Below are 18,705 nucleotides of genomic sequence, written 5' to 3'. Positions count from 1 at the left end.
CCACCACAGCATACCCCATTTCTCTCCCAAGGATATGGGAATTTACGTACACGTTAGGGTGTTACAAATAATTTCCCTCTTTCCTGAGGGAAATTCAGTGTCCTCTGCCAGAACACTTTTAAAAAGGTAAAACTATACTTTCACAGTCTAATCATGCTACAACCCATATCAGCAGTGACTTCTCAATCACTTTTTTGCAACACCATCTTAAATTTCTTTGTAGACCCCCATGGCAAGCACGGTAAATGCTCAGTAAGTATGCTCTGAATGTACCACATGCACATGGTCTTTACCCAGTATGAATTCTCTTGTGTTGGCCAAAGGTTAAATGCTCACTAAAAGCTTGGACATATTTCTTGGTTTTCACTCCAGCATGAGTTTTCTGATGTTGAGAGAGGGATGAGCTCTGGCTGAAGGCTTTTCCACATGCCTTACACTTGTAGGGCTTTTCTCCAGTGTGAGTTTTCTGATGCTTTGTAAGAGACGAGCTCTGGCTGAATGCTTTTCCACAGTCTTTACATTTGTAAGGTTTCTCTCCAGTGTGTGTTCTCTGATGACGAATAAGGGCTGAGCGGTCACTGAAGGCTTTGGCACAATCATTGCATTTATAGGGTTTCTCCCCAGTGTGAGTTCTCTGGTGCTGAGTCAGGGCTGAGCAGTAGCCAAAGGCTTTCCCACATTCGTTACACTCGTAAGGCCGCTCCCCAGTATGAGTTCTCTGGTGCTGAATAAGACCTGACCGATCACTAAAGGCTTTGCCACATTCGTTACACTTATAGGGTTTCTCTCCAGTGTGAATGACCTGATGCTGGGTAAGGAATGTGCTTTGGCTGAAGGCCTTCCCACATTCATTACACTCATAAGGTTTCTCTCCAGTATGAATTCGCTGATGTTGAGTGAGGTATGAACTCTGATTAAAGGCCTTCCCGCATTCATTGCATTCATAGGGTTTTTCTCCAGTATGAATGATATGATGCCGAATAAGGGCTGAGCGGTGACTGAAGGCTTTCCCACACTCATGGCATTCGTAGGGTTTCTCTCCAGTATGAATTCTCTGGTGCAGAGTAAGGTGTATGCTCTGGCTAAAGGCTTTCCCACACTCCTTACATTCATAGGGTTTTTCTCCAGTGTGAATTCTCTGATGTAAGACAAAAGCTGAGTAGTAACTGAAGGCTTTCTCACACTCACTGCATTTCCAAGGTTTCTTTCCTGCACAAATTCTCTCGTGCCTAATTATTTCTGAATTTTGTTTTAAGTTATTTTTAAATGACTCACAATGATGTAGTCTCTCCCCCTGCTGCTGAACAAGTAAGGACCTCTGAGTGCGATTTCTTCTAAATTCATCAAATTGGTAACTTCTCTCCCTAGAAGATTTCTGAGTGACAGCCTCTTGTATTAAATGCTTCTCATGGTTTTTCTGCTGACTCTCTAAAGAATCCTCACATTCACTAGAACCTTCCTTTGAAAATCTTACAATTAACACCCCAGGGGCCGATTCTTCTTCAGAAATATCCTTCTCTGGAGTTAGCTCCTTGCCTTCCGGTATTGTTTCCCAGTCTGAAATAAGCAAAAATACACATGTGTATCATTTCCTACACTGAGAGAAAAATAACTGCTGGGGTAGGAAATTAATGAGACATGTTTGTTAAGAATATTTACAGGGAACACATGAACTTGAAAGCTCTCAAAAATAGTCTTGCAATCTTGGGAGAACACAAGAAAAACAAGATGACTGGACAAAGAAGCACAGCTGCGTAAAAGGAGAGTGTGTACAGGTACTCAACGTCCCCCTAGGCAGCAGGATAGGAAATAATGAAAAATAACAGAACGAGACTAAGAAGAGGTGATGTGGAGAAATAGCAGATTTTTTTTAAAGGACTTAGAGGAGACAGGGCTAGGATCAGAGAAAGATGGTCTTCCAAAGACTCACTGTACCCATCTGACCAGAGCCTTATCATTTCATGCCTCGAGAATGACCATCTTTAGCTAATCTCCTTGCCACCAATCCTTTCCTACTCCAATATGTCCCAACCACAGCTAAAAGACTAATTGCTGAAAACCATCTCCCTTTCACAAAAATCTGTTGCTTCTACTGTCTCAAGATGAGACACAACTTCTAGAAGCTAGCATTCAACATGGTCCAGGTCTACAAACTCAAACGAGCACAAAGCTTATTAACTGGAAAGCAACTAATCACCTCTGATTGCTTACCATCACCCTAGACCCAGCAAACTGGAAAGAGTAAAACAGAACCAAGAAGAAAGAAAAAAGAGAGAAAGGAAAGAAAGAGAAAAACAGCAGTGTGTTGGGAGAGGAAAGTTGAAACTCCATGTGTTCAGATTCGTCCCCAACCTCTCAAGATACCTGCCCCAAGTTCCTGGTCTTCCTAGTAAGAATTTGAGGGGGAAAAGCTTCATTGCTAAAAATGTTTAAATCCTTGCAAGCTTAAACGGTCTTTAATATCCATTCCAATCATGTCTCTACATGAAATAAATTAATACAATACAGTGTTCTCAACTAAATATACTCAGGGAAGTGCCTGGGATTTTAAAGGACAAATAGGTAGAATACGTTAAAGGCAAATAGACTTCCAGCCAAGGGGAGTGGAAAAATTAAAGCCCCAAATGTTCATGAAGAACACAGGGTTAGTGGAGGACAGTGAGGGACTTGCCTATCTGATGTTAAGAGTTCAAGCTGAAGAACAGAGAAGGCAAAAAAGTTAGGCAGGTAGACTAACAACGGCTTTGAAAGCAGGGAGAGGAATACAGAACTGGCAGAGGAAGCAACTCATTGGGGCATCTAGCAGTATTATGCTGCCTCAATTTTACAAGGATAAGAGTAAAGAAAGTATAATTAACCAATAGTCTATTGCAGTAATCCAGTTTGACAGAAGTAACAGGGTCAAATCTGTAACACCTTTCAAAAAAGTTACGAGGACTTAATAGCTATCATTTGCTTAGCATATAGCCAGGTACTGTTTAAAACATTTCTCTTGGATTATTTCCTTTGATCGTCACCACAACAGTATAAGCTCTGTGCTGTCACTATCCCCATTTCACCACTGGGGAAATTTAAGTCACAGAGAACACAAGTCACCTGTTAAAGGTCACAAAGCTAATGAGTACCTAAGATCGGGTTTAAACCAAGGGAGCTTGGTTTAACCCAGAGATGAATTTACAGTCATTGACCTGAGACTCAAAAATATGGCGTCCGGCAAAGATAAAACGACATGTGGAAAATCCTGCTTTAGAGCCTTGAACCCAAGCAAGTTATTAACAAACATTAAAATGTTGGTTTCATTGCACCTTATTTGGGAAAAAGAATTGGTGTGAAAGAGTAGAAAGTATCTACTTTCTAAAAAATCAAATTATAACTTTATAAACAGATCACCATCCACGGAGCTAGGATGTGGCACAGGGGAGAGACAGGGACTTCAACTTTTCCATGGGTCTAGCAATATGGACAGGCTCCTCCTCCATAAGCATTTCCATTGACAATCTGGGTTTTACGCGTGCTGTTTTCAACACTCACGCACCTGGACTGGCTGCTTTCGAAACTTCTCTCTTCAGTTCCTCCTCATGCTCCAACTGAGAGATTACATCAGGTGTGGAAATTGGAAGCCCTATTCATAGGGAAAGAAAACGGAGTCTGGTACAGTCCTCAGTGTTCGTTCCTTGGTCTTCAGGAACATGGTAAGACGGGGAGAGAGTGAGGTCAGTTCTCCATTTCTTCCTCAACAGTGCTTACGAGGTAGGAAGACTGATAGGGGGTTGAGTCCCTTATCAATTTTACCCCCCCCATTTAAAGAATAAGCATCCATTCTCTTAAGAGTTGTTTTCATTAGCACTTTGTCTCCACATCCTCGGTCGAGGAGTAGAGAAGAAGGATGCTACAGGTCTATAAAATAAAGGTGTTCATGTCTAATTCCAGGAGTGTTAAAACTATATCCAGAAACAAAAGGCAGAAATTGCCTGTCTCAGGCCCTACTAGAATTAAGAATCATTGAGTATAAGGACCCTGGAGTTACTAGGAACTGAGGAGACCAAGGTACCACACTGGTAAAGTCGCGGGCATGGGGGGAGCCATCCTTACCCAGCAAGACCAGATTCCTGGGCTTCTCAGGCACATCTCCCTGAGGAGAGTTCAGCTGCCTCCACTGGGTGAGAGCCTCGGCCATATCCCTGATCATCAGTTCCTGAAAAACCAAACACACTGGTGCCCACCAACGAGCCTCCTTATAGAGGCCTCTGAAGAGGGCTAAAGCTGACAGCACAGGAGGAGGAAGACAGGAAGGATAAAAAGAGGACAGACAACATGGCCTCGGCCACCCTTTCCAGTACTAACATTCTCTGGTGAATTTGTAGTCCACAGACTCACTCTTTGCCTCCAGGCAACAGAAATGCATATTACCTGCAAGTAGGAAGTAGGAAGGAAAGCACCTTCAATGTAAAACTTGAAGGTATGAACTTCTTAGATTATTTATCAATAAATTACAGAACTACAGAATGTGCTACTACTTACACAGGAAAAGGGGGAGAAAAATGTAATTATGAATTAAATATTTTCCTTATGGTATAGTTTTTAAAATATATGGGGTTCAAGAAACTGAAGTATTGTTTTCTCTAGTTTTCCTAAGAATGAAATCAGTTCCATATATATAAAAAATTAAGACGTTTCCTACACGTCACAGAATATAGACGTATTTGTAAAACAGCATCTGAAGCCCAAAATATTATGAAAGTTCCCAGAGTGTTCTTGTCATTTTTCACGACGACCCTGATCAGTCTGCCCCTGTCGCCCAGCTGGGGGCGCTCTTTCATTTGCTTGAAGTGTGTGTCCTATTCCCTTTGGCCCCTTTACACATCCTGCTTCCTATTCCTGAATATTCTGCCCCCTGCCCCATCCTTTCAGCAATGTGAATCCTTCTCTCCCTTCAGATCTCAGCTCAGGTGTTACTCAGGGGAAGTCTTCCCTGACTCTCCTGTTAGGACACATGTTCCTTCCCTTCCCTTGGGTTGTACACATAGAGGAGACCTTGTGACTAACATCAGCTCCACAGGAGCAGAGGCCAGGTCTATGTCTGTTCACTCAAGTAGCCCTAGTACTTGGCACAGAGTAGAAACTCTGTAAATATTCGTTGAATATTTGAATGAAGAAAGGAAGGAAGGAACAAGAATTAATAGAAACAAGTTTAAATGGGGTGTTCTATAAAAGTGTGCATGGGAACAGAAGTGGGGAGGAGAACAGAAGCATATTAAACACAGAAAACACTCCAGGAGTATTTAGCCTAACCTTCTTCTAGATGACAGGCACAAAGTTTAGTTTGTTTACTAAAATATTGAAATAAGGGAGTAGAGCAGGTAATGCTCTTTTGAGTCTGTTACTGCTGCTAAGACAAATGTCTAATAATTTTTCAAATTCTATTTTTTAAATTTCTATGCAACTACAGTTTAACTTAAAGTAAAATAAACCAGTCCTTGGGTTAGCAAATGAATCAGTTTTACGGCTCCTTAAACTACCACTTGGGCCACAGCCCCTTGAATGAATATATATATGAATCGAATGGTTAATTTTGTTTGTATTCAGCTTTCCAATGTATATTTCGTAGTCTTTCAAAAATTATTAGTAAAACAATGCACCTAATGACATAAAGTTAAAAGAACCACCTACTCTGAAAATCCTCTGCCCAAAATACACTCATTAACACTTTAAGTAAGAAATCCCACACATAAGGTCATATGCCTCAGAAGTAATCAGCACAAGTAATATAACGTGCACCATCTTCGTTCCGTACAAACAATGCTAACACCAACAGACTAACAGGCAGTTGCTCTCAGACTTCAGTTCCCTAAGAAAACCTCAGCAATCTACTCACTTAAGTGCATGTACCGGGGTCGGAAGGCACAGGCAGGCCAATCAGGCACTGTCAGCAGGTGCTACTGATTTTCTCTCCCCTCATCTCTCTGAACTCGATCTACAAATTCACAGATCAAAATCAATACTGGCATTTTCTCCCATGATTTTATAAGGATCATCAGTACCTGTATGCTGTTAGGCCTGGTGTGACAGAAACAGAGTCCCAGCACCTGAACCAAAGGGTCTGCCAATCTCCCACTGTCTTGGCCAGATCTTACAGAAGCATCTTTACGAATCTTCTCTCTCCAACCAGCTATGGCATGTTTCGTCCTGCTGGGCCTCTAAAAACCTTCATGGGGCCGTCATTTACCTCTGGAATAAGACTGAGTGTAGATTGTCCTGGGGTCTGGGTACAACACAGCCAAGCTTCCCTTACCACAGTCTAGGTCACCCCACAGCGACTCACACATCCACACATCCTTGAAAGACCTCCAACTCCCTCATCATTTGAAGACTCTTTTTTCTTTTTTTGGCCAAAGCTGTTCTCTCTTGGAATATTCCCTTATTCTACCCTCCAACTACCCAATCTCTCTTGTTTTTCAAAGTACAGTTTTTATCCCACACTTCTCCCAAACAGGTGATTAAAAAAAAAATCTCTTTCAGAGACTTTTATGACTTGTCTGGACCAATCATTTCTACGTTTAAAACGTGCCTATTTCCTCATGTTTATTTTATTTATATATCTCTCACTGCCTTAGTAAACTCCACGATGCAGGAGCAAGTGGCTTTTACTTCTTTGCACCTCACCAAGGCCAATTACAGTACTGAGTGTGTGTGCAGGAAACTTTCAGTGGGTAGAGAGAAAGCAACGCTGGGAAGAGAGTTCTGCACAACCCAACAGCACTTCCTGTGGGGTTCATCAGTCATCAGTTTATCAGGATGAACCCAGTGGTCTAGGAATCCGGGCTGAGCAATTCTGTAACAATGGAAGGAAACATATCCTTGCTCTGAGAACAGAAGGAAAAAAAAGAAGAAATCTAAACTTACCTGGGACCCAGGGGTCAGCAGCACAGCAGTCACGTCATTTTCTTTTGGGTTTCCAGCATGGAGAAGGTCTGAGTCCTCAAAAAGTGATCCTAAAAGTGGAGACAGGAGCCATGACGATTACTCTTTCCTTGCAATAAACTAGCAGGAAGTGCCACACACCAGCTAGTTGTCATTTAAGAAGAGCCAACACTGGGAACCAAAGGACAATCGCATACTATCCTTTAATCAAGACCGCCTTGACCATTGCTGCCTCAGGCTCCTCCTGTCCTCCTCTGCCCTTAAACTCCAGTAGAATGAGCATCTAGACATATAAATTAAACATATTTTTATCTTGCATGTGCTAAGTAGTCAAAATAATACTCCAAGTCTTTGTATGTCCATGCCTCAGTGATTCACCTCTGTTGTATTTCAGGCTCACAGGATGAACGAAGACTAGTCAAATTCTTTTTGAACATTGGCTTTTCAGGTATTGATACGATACTGACTGACTCAGAAGAGTGATGGGTCTTATGGAAAAACCACCACCACCGGCAAACACAAACCAAGATTGTAAACAAACTCCGTGACTTCTCAAATCCCCGCTTTCCCTTCCTTCCAAACGGGTCAGATAGTCCCTTCCTACTGCCTTATGGGGCTCCTCTAGGATCAAAAAAGAAGTCATTATCAAAAGCCAAACTTTAGATGTGTTACCTTCTTGTGGGCAACAGAGGCATCCAGCGCCTACAGACCAGGAGGGCAATGGAAGTGGCGGGCTGTCCCTCAAAACCCCAAGTGAGACCGGCTAGCAGGAAGGGGCTCGTGACGCTACTCCTTCCTGAGCCTGCCCCAGCCTTTCTCCCTTTCTCCCTCTCCAGCGGGCACCAAGGCCGCCTCACTCCCAAATCCTCACCTCTGCCCCCAGGTTCCATGGAGTCTCCTTCCTCCAGCCCGCGCTGGAGGCAACCGCCGCGTGGGAAGGGGCCGGGGGTCCGCCGCTCGGGTCCCCCAAGAGGCCCGGAACGCACGCGCTGGCGGCCCGGCGCCCCCACCCGGGGGTCCTCCCGCCACCCTCCTCCCGGGCACTCAGACTAAAAGGGGATGCGCTCAGCCCTCCTCCACCCTGGGTTCGACCTCCAGCCACACTGGCAAGCCGAGCCCGACTACAAAGGCATCTAACAGCCGGCTGCGACGCCTAGCGCCGGCCAACCGCGAGGCCGGACTACCACTCCCAGAATCCTCCGCGGGCGCGGCTGGCGGCCCTCACGCCCCACGCCGCTTCCCAGAGGACCCCGCGGCCTCCTGCGCCCCGGGCTGCGTTCTTTGGCGCTGCGCGCGCCTGACCGGCCTGGAGGAGAGCTCCCAGCGGGCGAATCCCAGCCCGTGGCTGTCTAAGGCCCGCTCCTCCCTCAGTGCCGACTGTGGGCGGCGGACCCGCCAAACCCCGCCTGGCGTGGGACTTTCGCATCCTCGCTACGGTGACGGCGGAAGGCGCGCCCCTGACCCACGTGGGATCCTTCCCGGGCTGCGATGCTCCCGCGGAGGGGAGGCGCCCGGCGGCGTCCCTGCTGCTGCTGCGCCTCCATGCATCGGCCCTTCGCGGCCGGCACAGAGGGGATCTCAGTTTAAAGTAAGCAGGGATGTTTGTTCCATATTGCACCTCGGAATAAAGAAAAATGGAATTTCAGTCCCGAAATCACCTCAACCCCAACAACAGCCACGTCTCCAAGAAGAACCAGTAAACTGGTGCTGCTGCCCCAAGGAGGCTGGAACCTGGAGGTCTTGCAGACTCCCCAGGAGCTCTAGGGGTGGGCGGGTCTTCAGGCTAGGGCGTGTTTTCACTTACCTTCCCACGTTAAAGTGCCAGGTTTCTGTGCAGTTCCGATTCCCAAGAGAAAATCTAATTAGCTATGTGCTTGTTTGGATACAAGCCACAATGTCCAATTGACCTTTCTCCAACAGAATCTCCAATTTTTAGATAGGCTCAAGGCTTCCCAAGGCTTATCATTATTCCTGCCCTTTGCCCTCCCCAGCACCCCCAGCCCCTTGCTGCCTGGAACATAGTGAATCATCATGGGCCCTGTGGACTAGGTTACACCCTAGGGATGGTAAACCAGCAAGGTAGAAGGAACGGAGCCCCGAGTAATTTGTTGGAACAGAGCTTGGGCTTTAGCCTGAGAGAGATGCAGACTTCTATTTTGTATAAGCCACTGTTATTTTGGGTTTCTTCTGCACAGATAACCACACTTACCTCTAACTGGTCCATAGATTGGCTATATTTGGTACAGGAAGTTAGGGCTGGTGGGGATAACGGACATGTGGTAGAGACACAGCTGTGCCAGCTCAAATGGCAGCCAAAGGGAGTCTCCCCACCCTTCCTTCCGCAGGAGATACAGGATGGGCAGTTTCCTTCAGAAGATGCTTCATATGAAAGACACCACTGGCTGATGTTGTTACGGAAACCTCAGGGATAAGGTCTAGGCCCTGCAGCTTGCTGCACAAAAAAGCCAATCACTGAGAGGAGTATTGCCAAGGAAGAAGGCTTTAGTCAGGTGCTGCAGCCAAGGAGATGGGAGACCAGCTGCAAATCCATCTCCCTGACCTACGAAAACCAGGGGTCTATGTAGCAGGGAAGAAATGTAACCGTGTGGGGGGAAACAGGAACTAGGGAGACATAAGGAAGCAATCATGATGAATGAGGGGTCTGGTGTATCCTTGTCTGGATGCCGTCATCTGGTGTGTTTCAGTTCTTTGATACTTTTTTTTTCCATCAAATACTCTCTCCGAATCACCTTTTGATACTTTTTTGAGAGGCCTGAGGGTCTTTCCTGAGGAAGAAACTATGATAAAACAAGTATAAGCTTCAAACTTTAAAACCAGAGAGTCTGCCGGGCAAAGTGGCTCTTATGAAAACCTAGACTGTACCACCTACTGCACACCCAGGCTATGTGGCATAGCCTATTGCTCCAAAGCTATAAACATGTACAGCAGGTTATGTGGTGAATACTGTAGGTCATTGTAACACAATGCTATTTGTGTATCTAAACATAACATAGGAAGGATACAACATATCCTATGCACCTGTATAGGGCACTTACCATGATTGGAGCCTGCAAGACTGGAAGTCACTGTGTTACCAAACAGTCATCTCCTAAAATAGCAATGCCTGCTTCCAGGATAACTCCCGAAGGACCTCTCTGAGGCTGTTTTACAGTTAACTTTTTTGGTTGTACGTCTAGGTCCCGCCACTCACAGCAGGTGCGACCATGATCTCACCGCACAGGAAGCCAATGACTGAGATGATTATTGGGTGCTGCAGCCTGGAAGATGGGAGGTCAGTATCAAATTCATCTCCTTGACCCACTAAAGTTAGGAGTTTATATAGCAGGGAAGAAATGTAACAAAGTGTGGGAAAATAGGAACTCAGGAGAGGTAGGACGGCAATCATGATGCATGAGAGGCCTGGTGTCTCACTGTCTGAATGTAGTGATCTGGTGAGTTTCCCTTCTTTGATACTTTTTTTTTTTTTTTTTGAGATGAAAGTTTCATTCTTGTTGTCCAGGCTGGAGTGTAGTGGCACGATCTTGGCTCACTGCAATCTCTGCCTCCCCAGGTTCAAGCGATTCTCCTGCCTCAGCCTCCTGAGTAGCTGGGATTACAGGCGCCTGCCACCACGCCCGGCTTTTTTGTATTTTTTTAGTAGAGATGGGGTTTCATCATGTTGACCAGGCTGGTCTTGAACTCCTGACCTCAGGTGATCCACCCACCTCGGCCTCCTAAAGTGCGGGGATTAGAGGCGTGAGCCACCGTGCCCAGCCTGTTCTTTGATACTTTTGAGAGGCCTGGAGTTCTTTCCTGAGGAAGGAACTCAGACAAAACAAATTTAAGTTTCAAGCTTTAAGACTAGAAGGGACACATTCTATGTTTATCAAAAAAAAAAAAAAAAAAAACTTGTCTATGGGACTATTGGGTGGGTTTCAGCTCTGGGTGTGTCATTGAATGGTGAGTGAATGTGAAGGCCTATGACATTACTGTACGCTGCTGTAGACTTTATAACTGTTGCACACTTAGGCTACATTAAATTTATAAAAAGAATTGCCCTTCAATAAGTTACCTTTTCTGGCCAGGTGTGGTGGCGGGCAGATCACCTATCAGGAGTTCGAGTCCAGCCTGGCCAACATGGCGAAACCCTGTCTCTACTAAACATACAAAAATTAGCCGGGCGTGGTGGCACATGCCTGTAATCCCAGTTACTTCGGAGGCTGTGAGACAGGAGAATCTCTTGAACCCAGGAGGCAAAGGTGGTAGTGAGCCGAGATCGCGCCACTGCACTCCAGCCTGGGTGACAGAGCAACACTCCATCTCAAAAAATTAAAAAATAAAAAAAAAGAAGAAGAAGAAAAGAGAAAGCTAAGAACTAAGGCACAAACACACACATTAGCCTAGGCCTATGCAAGGTCACGGTCTTCAATCTCCCTGTCTTCCACCTTCATATCTAGTCCCAGTGGAAGGTCTTCAAGGGCAGTAACAGGCATGGAGCTGTCATCTCCTGGGATAGCAATGCCTGCTTCTGGGGTACCTCCCGAAGGACCTCTCTGAGGCTGTTTTACAGTTAACTTTTTTTCTTATGAAGTAGGAGTATACTGAATATACTCTAAAATAATGATAAAAGGTATAGTATAGTAAGTACTTAAACCAGTAACATAGTCGTTTATTATCATTAGCAAGTATTATATACTGTAGATAATTGTATTGCTGTAGTTTTGTACAACTGACAGTCAGTAGGCCTGTTTACACCAGCATCGTCACAAGCACGAGTAATGTATTGTGCTAATGGCTACAACGTTATTAGGCAATAGGAATTTTTCAGCCTCATTATAATTGTTTGGACCACCATCATGTATGTGGTCTGCCATTGACTGAAATGCTGTTTTGTGGCACACAATTATATGGTAATCAGAATCATCTGAAAGTCTTGTTAAAACACAGTGCTGAACTCCACCCCCATTCAGGTGGTCTGAGGTGGTTCCTGAGAATTTGTTTCCACCAACTTCCCAGATGATGCTGAAGCTGCTCATCTGAGAATCAGCCAAATGTTGAAATGCCCCAGAGCTCAGGCCTTGGGCCTCTCTTCTTCTGTCAACACTAGGATACCAGTGCCTGCTCTTAGATGATCTTGTTTCACCCACATGCTCTAAATACCACCCAAATGTGGTCAGCTTCCAGTTTATATCTCCAGCCTGGGCTTGTCCAAACCCTGACCTTGAGCTGTCTCCTCCACCTCTGGATTTAATGTTTCATAAACATCTTTAACGTAGCATGTTCGAAAGTGAACCTCTGCTGTTCCCCCTTCTCCACTGCCAAACCTCTTCCCCCTACAGTTTCCCCACCTCAGTAAATGGCAACTTGATCCTTTGGTTGCTCAATTCAGATACCTTGGAGTCACCATTTTCTTTATCTCACGCCGCACATCCAGTTCCTCAGAAAATTCTGTTGGCTCTACTCTTTTTTTTTGAGACAGAATCTCGTTCTGTCACCCAGGCTGGAGTGCAGTGGCGCGATCTCGGCTCACTGCAACCTCTGCCTTCTGGGTTCAAGTGATTCTCCTGCCTCAGCCTTCCGAGTAGCTGGGACTACAGGCGCCGCCACCACGCCCAGCTCAGCCTGCATAATCCTTCTCCCACGTGGCCGCCAGGCTTGCTCTCTCACCAGCGCCAAGCCTCTGTTCACCATCTCTGTGAAGCCTTTTTGTCCTTCGTTACTTTATTGCTTTTCCATAGCACCTATCTCTTTCTGATATTACAATTATTAATTTTATTTGTTGAGTGTCCCCCAGTGCACATGCACCAGGGATCAGGCTCCCCGGGGAAGGAGCATCCCCAGAATATTTACTCGTACTGACATGATCAGTGACTGAAGGACAAACGGGTGAAGATTTGGGGAACGTGAGAGAGAGAGGTGCCAAAGACGTCAGATAGTGTGAGAGGCAGGCAGACCTGAGGCAGGAAGTCAGGCTTGGAGTGAAGCAGCAGAGGGAGTTCATCGGACCTGTGTCTTGTGCCTCGTCACATCCCTTAGCCCTTTGCAGAAACCCTCGGCCATTTGCTCCACTTCAGCTGCTGGGGCCTGTCAGTCCACTGAGCTCTTCCGTTTGCAGCACCTGCAGCTGGACGGTTACCTGCCTGGGAGTGCCAGGCTCTCCTCCTGCCAGCCGAAGGCCAAAGAGCTGCACACTCAGGGTTCGGACCCCTCACACCACTTCCAGCCTTGTTGAAGGGCCATACAGTGGGTTGGGGGGTCTGGCTTCCCTAGGAGTGGCTAGGTGATACCACCTGAAGTGTGGGGGCATCTGAGAGGTGGAGGGAGCTGATCAGATTAATTCCTTCGGCTTCCCTGTACCCATTATTGCTCCGAGGTGTGGTCGCTGCAATACACTGGAATGTGGGCTTCTTACAGAGCCCAGTAGATGCACGTGCTGAAGAATCTCTCTCCCAGCTGGTGAAGTAGAAGTTGACAGGCAAACATCATCTTGCATTTCTTCCCATCCTTTCCTGCTTCACTCCCTTTTCCTCACTCTTGTTGCCCTAGGTTTGCACCTCATAAAGCACCAGCCCTTAGTCCTTGCCTCAAGCTCTATTTCCTAGGGAATTTGGGCCGAGACTAGGAGCATGACTGCCTGCGACCCCTGGTCCCTCTAATGGCAGCATTGTTGCAGGGAGAACTGTGGGCCAGGAACGGTGACTCATGGTGGAGCAGGAGCAGTGGCTAGGATCACGTGATGAAGGCAGAGGCACAGGCCTGCATCAAGCAAGGAGGAGCCTGGAGACAAGCCCCTGGGGGAGAATGACATAGGGGCTCTGGTCCTAGCACCAGGAACTTCAAGGAAGCAAATCCCTTACTCCCTTACTGTCTTGGAGTTGCTCAAGGAGCCTTAGTGTCATGGCCAGAGCCTTAAAGAACCCTAGTATAGCAGGAATTTACTTGTGAAATTTCTGGCCATCTCTGACTGATGAACTCACGTTGGTGGTAGAGGAGCTGTTGCAAACAGCAGTCCGGAAAAGAGCCACAGAATGAGGCCAAGACAGCTGCTGACATCACAAGCAATAACCAGATGGACTTCTGGAACCTGATAAATGCCGACCTGGCATTTTATCTGGTATTTGAAAGGAGCAACCATGAAGACTGAATCATGCAAAGATATCTGGGACATGGAGGTCTATGTGGGCAGTTTCTGTCAAGCCAGGTGGTACAGTGGTCCACACCCACTTTGCCCAGACACAGGACATTCAGGGCTGGTTTTAGCCTGTCTTTGGTTTGCTGATATCTGCTTGGCTTGTTCCCCCACAATAGCTAAACGAGTATTATGGATTCTTTGAAACTCATAAAGTCATAATCAATAGAGGGGGTCTTATTTCCATCCGTGCTTCCATCAGATAGACTTACTGATATGGCTTTTCAAGGGAGTTATCGAAAGCTCTCATTTCCTAGCAGGGTAGTTGTTGGGGGTTATTAGGAGAGAAATAGCAGGAATGGGCACCCATGTTGTGAGGAAAACAAATAGACCTTTAGATGAGAAACACCTTCCAGCCTATATCCTGTCATTCTCTTGCACCGAGAGGATGCTTGGGATGTCCCTTTCACCACCTCCAAACAACAGAGTGAGGTAAGTAGTAGACCTGGAGGGTCATCAGGCGTCTCCACAGCCAGGCGTAATAATAGTCAAGAACTCCATATTGAAGTGACTCTTGGCAACCAGTTAGCCAACTGTAAACAGTGTGGTTGTATATTTTGTTTATAATTCATTCTGCGTGTACTTTGAAAAGATAGTTTTATATGGATGAATGGATTTGTTTTTAGTAAGAGTGGCAGAGAAGTTGGCCTGAAGGGAACCAGCAAAAGGATGTTTGAAAGATGCTGGGATTGAACTCTCAGATACTTAGGAGGGATTTGCAAAGAATGATGCTGGACTGTGGGGACAGGGAAGGTCCACGCCTCCTCCGTGACTATTATTCTGCCCTTGGGAGCTACAGTCCTGGAGGCGTCAGTGCTCTGGAGCTGACCATAAAGCTTCTGAGGTCAGCCAGCCACACAGTGAGGTACTGCCCACCTCCCTTCTGGTCCCAGTATGAGGATGGAAGAGTTAGCTGTTTTTCTATGGACTCTATGTATTGTTTTGGAAAGTTTGACAGGAACTTCCTTTAGCTGTTAAGTACAATGGTTAATTACATCGGGTTTTATTCTCTCACATTCAAGTCCAGAAGTAGGCAGTCCAGGGCTAAAATGAAGGCTCTGTAAGATTATCGGGGAATCAGGCATCTTCTGTTTTTCTCCTCTGCCATCCTTAAGGCATGGCTTATGTCCTCAAAGCCACAAGGTGGCTGTTGGGGTTCCAGCCATTAACTCCACATTCCAGGTAGAAAGAAGGAAAAGACAAGGCCAAAAGGGAGTTTCCTAGCTGTTACTCTTTCTTTTAAGTACCCGACCAGAAGTCCTATCCAAAAAATTTGATTTTTATCAGCATAGCATTCACCTGATATTTGATTTATCAATATTTCATTGGCCTGATTAGCTACACCTAGCTGCAAAAGAAGCCAAGAAATATATGTGGGTGCTCTGCTGCTCAGAATACAACCAGAGTTCCTATCTTTAAGGAGATGAAGAATGACTTCTGGCTAGACATGAACAGTTTCTGCCGCAGGAAGCATTACTCAGTGCTCTTTGTCAACACTTTTACTTTATCATGAGAATCTATAAGGTAGTTCGAAACACTGAACCTCTGATCTTAGAGTAGATGGCTTTTTGCATCTTCTGCAGACTCTGCACAGGTTTTGTACACAAGTATGATGGGGAGGAATCCACATCTTTATATGGCACCTCTGGCACGTTCAACAGGCTGGGTACCACACCAGGGGCCAGATATTTGATCATCATGAGGATTGATTTTTTTGAGGCCTCTGCTACTGGGATTCACCATCACTCCATGTATCCTGCCTGAAGTTCCACATTCCTGCTCATTCACAGGGTAAAAGCAGGGGGGGCCATGTGCTAATTCTCTATCCTTCATCCACAGGGAAGTTCCACATTCCTGCTCATTCACAGGGTGAGAGCAGGGGGGGCCATGTGCTAATTCTCTATCCTCCATCCACAGGGAAGTTCCACATTCCTGCTCATTCACAGGGTAAAAGCAGGGGGGGGCCATGTGCTAATTCTCTATCCTTCATCCACAGGAGTGCCAATGTGGGACAAGAAATTAAAATAATTATGCTTTTTAATGCCTGGATAGCAAGAGCCTATCCTCCTCCTCATCCTGGTGCTCACACACTCTCAGCTGCTGTCTGAAATGCCTGCTTTACTCCTAAGCAGGAATTCCTAAAGCCATAGACGTGAGGAAGCTGATCTAAGTCTCTGTTGTGTAGGTGTGGACAGGACAGTCTGTGTTTTGGCTTCATGGTACTGATGTTGAGGGCAAGAAGGAGGACACCATGTCTCATAGGCCTGGCTTTCAGTCACATCCTCGTGTCTGTTGCTTTGGTACTGAGGGATGACCATTTGTGGACAAGCAGTGTCTGGAGTTAACTTTGACTTTGTGGTTTTCTTTGAGATGAGACACAGCCCCATTTCCTGTGGCCATTTTCACAGTGGCTAACCTCTTCAGCCTGGGACCCCACCCAGCTGCCACGGCTGTGCCTGGATGCTGCACAGGACTCAGAACTTTTTGGGATGAACATGTTTCCCTTCCACAGCTGCAAGTGAATATATAGTGAGAAAGGGAAAGGTCTGGCACAGTGGCTCCTGCCTATAATCCCAACACTTTGGGAGGCCGAGGCAGGCGGATCATGAGATCAAGAGATCGAGACCATCCTGGCCAACATGGTGAAACCCTGGCTCTACTAAAAACACCAAAATTAGCTGGGCGTGGTGGCGAGCGCCTGTAGTCCCAGCTACTCAGGAGGCTGAGGCAGGAGATTCACTTGAACCTGGGAGGTGGAGGTTGCAGTGAGCTGAGATTGCACCATTGCACTCCATCCTGGGAGACAGAGCAAGAATCCATCTCAAGAAAAAAAAAAAAAAAAAAGAGGAGAGAGAGAGAAAGGGAAGGGGCTATATCCAGGGTGCTGTGGAATGGCAGAGCCAGACTAAGGAAGCTTGGTTATCAATAAAATTAAACAAAGACGAAACAACCACCACCACTGTAGAAACAAGGATAGTTGGGTGATGGATTTGTCTTCCAGAACCCAGAGGTCAGGTCTGGGGCCAGAAGACCACAAGTAAAGGGAAACACAGGGTCCTGAGCCAAGTGAAGAACAGGAGCACATAACCAGAATCAGAGCTCCAGGAAGAGACAAGAGGAGCAGATGAAGAGCTCACAGCACAGCTATAGTGAAGGCATTGGCAGTCCTAAGTACATAGAAGCTTGATGTTTCTTTTCTTTTCTTTCTTTCTTTCTTTATTTATTTTTGAGATGGAGTCTTGCTCTGTTGCCCAGGCTCGAGTGCAGTGGCGCAATCTCGGCTCACTGCAAGCCCCACCTCCTAGGTTCCCGCCGTTCTCCTGCCTCAGCCTCCCGAGTAGCTGGGACTATAGGCGCCCACCACCTCGTCTATAGAGATGGGGTTTCACTGTGTTAGCCAGGATAGTCTCGATCTCCTGACCTCATGATCTGCCCACTTCGGCCTTCCAAAGTGCTAGGATTACAGGTGTGAGCCACTGTGCCCCGCCCATTCTTTCCATCTTTTTTTGTACCCATTAACCATCCCCACCTCCCTTCTACCCCCCACTACTCTTTGCAGCCTCTGGTAACCATCCTTCTACTCTCTATGTCCATAAGTTCAATTGTTTTTTAGATCCCACAAATAAGTGAGAGCAGGTGATGTTTGTCTTTCTGCCTGACTTATTTCAGTTAGCATAATAACCTCCAGTTCTATCCATGTTGTTGCAAATGACAGGCTCTCATTCTTTTTTATGGCTGAATAGTACTCCATTGTGTATAAGCACCACATTTTCTTTGATGTTTATTTTCTTACTAAAGTTTCTAGTTGTATAAGTGCATTTGATTTTTGGCTCAAGTTCTCAGGTATTCATTCATTTAGAGAATACATGATGAGGCCAGGCACAGTGGTTCACGCCTATCATCCCAGCACTTTGGGAGGCTGAGGTGAATGGATCACGAGATCAGGAGTTCGAGACCAGCCTGGCCAATATGGTGAAACCTCGTCTCTACTAAAAATACAAAAGTTAACCAGGTATGGTGGCGGGTGTCTGTAGTCCCAGCTACTCAGGAGGCTGAGGCAGGAGAATTGCCTGAACCCGGGAGGTGGAGGTTGCAGTGAGTTGAGATTGCACCGCTGCACTCCAGCCTGGGTGACAGAGCGAGACTCCATCCCAAAAAAAAAAGAAAGAAAGAAAATATATGATGAGTGCCAGGCACCACACTGGGAACACAGTAATACACAGATATGAAGGAGCTCTTGTTCTCCTGCAGCATTCAGCCTTGCGATAAATAAATAAATAATATGTCTGTTGCCTATCTTAGGGTCTCCTTCAAACACCTGCAAAGCATATTGATTGGAGAGCTTCTGACCAATTTGGGGATCCTCCAGGCATCATCTCAAATTTGAGGTATCCCAACGAAGCGTATGGCATGGTTAATTGAGACTATTGATGAAGACTGTGGCACCAAATGGAGGTGTGAGGATAAGCAGTTGATAGAAGGTGCTCAAACAAAAATTGCCATTACCTTGAACAAACACGTGCTGAGTCTCTCTGGGGACTGCTTGTCTGGCTGAAGCACCTCCACGGTACCCGGAAGCCTGATTTTCATAAACG

General features: G+C 46.1%; 1 protein-coding gene across 1 annotated transcript; it reads right to left on the bottom strand.

Annotated features, from left to right (window-relative positions):
- Positions 1 to 289: 289 nt before the first annotated feature.
- Positions 290 to 8,089, bottom strand: LOC105522203 (zinc finger protein 501-like). The gene is made up of 5 exons (XM_011956641.1): positions 7,793 to 8,089; positions 6,904 to 6,992; positions 4,093 to 4,195; positions 3,536 to 3,622; positions 290 to 1,557 (listed from the first exon to the last, which is right to left on the bottom strand). Exons 1-5 carry the CDS (start codon positions 7,809 to 7,811, stop codon positions 290 to 292), a joined length of 1,566 nt encoding a protein of 521 aa, XP_011812031.1. The 5' UTR covers positions 7,812 to 8,089.
- Positions 8,090 to 18,705: the final 10,616 nt, after the last annotated feature.

The sequence above is a fragment of the Colobus angolensis genome, unplaced genomic scaffold, assembly GCF_000951035.1.
Source record: "Colobus angolensis palliatus isolate OR3802 unplaced genomic scaffold, Cang.pa_1.0 Scaffold42, whole genome shotgun sequence".
Classification (NCBI taxonomy): domain Eukaryota; kingdom Metazoa; phylum Chordata; class Mammalia; order Primates; family Cercopithecidae; genus Colobus; species Colobus angolensis.
The sequence above is the reverse complement of the archived record's forward strand: the minus strand, read 5'-3'. Positions and strand labels throughout refer to the sequence as shown.

Excerpts from the sequence above, each read along its gene's own strand:
- LOC105522203 (XM_011956641.1), bottom strand. Across the intron at positions 4,196-6,903 it reads TGCTGACCCCTGGGTCCCAG|GAACTGATGATCAGGGATAT; the intron begins GTAAGTTTAGAT and ends TTGGTTTTTCAG. Across the intron at positions 1,558-3,535 it reads TTCGAAAGCAGCCAGTCCAG|ACTGGGAAACAATACCGGAA; the intron begins GTGCGTGAGTGT and ends TGCTTATTTCAG.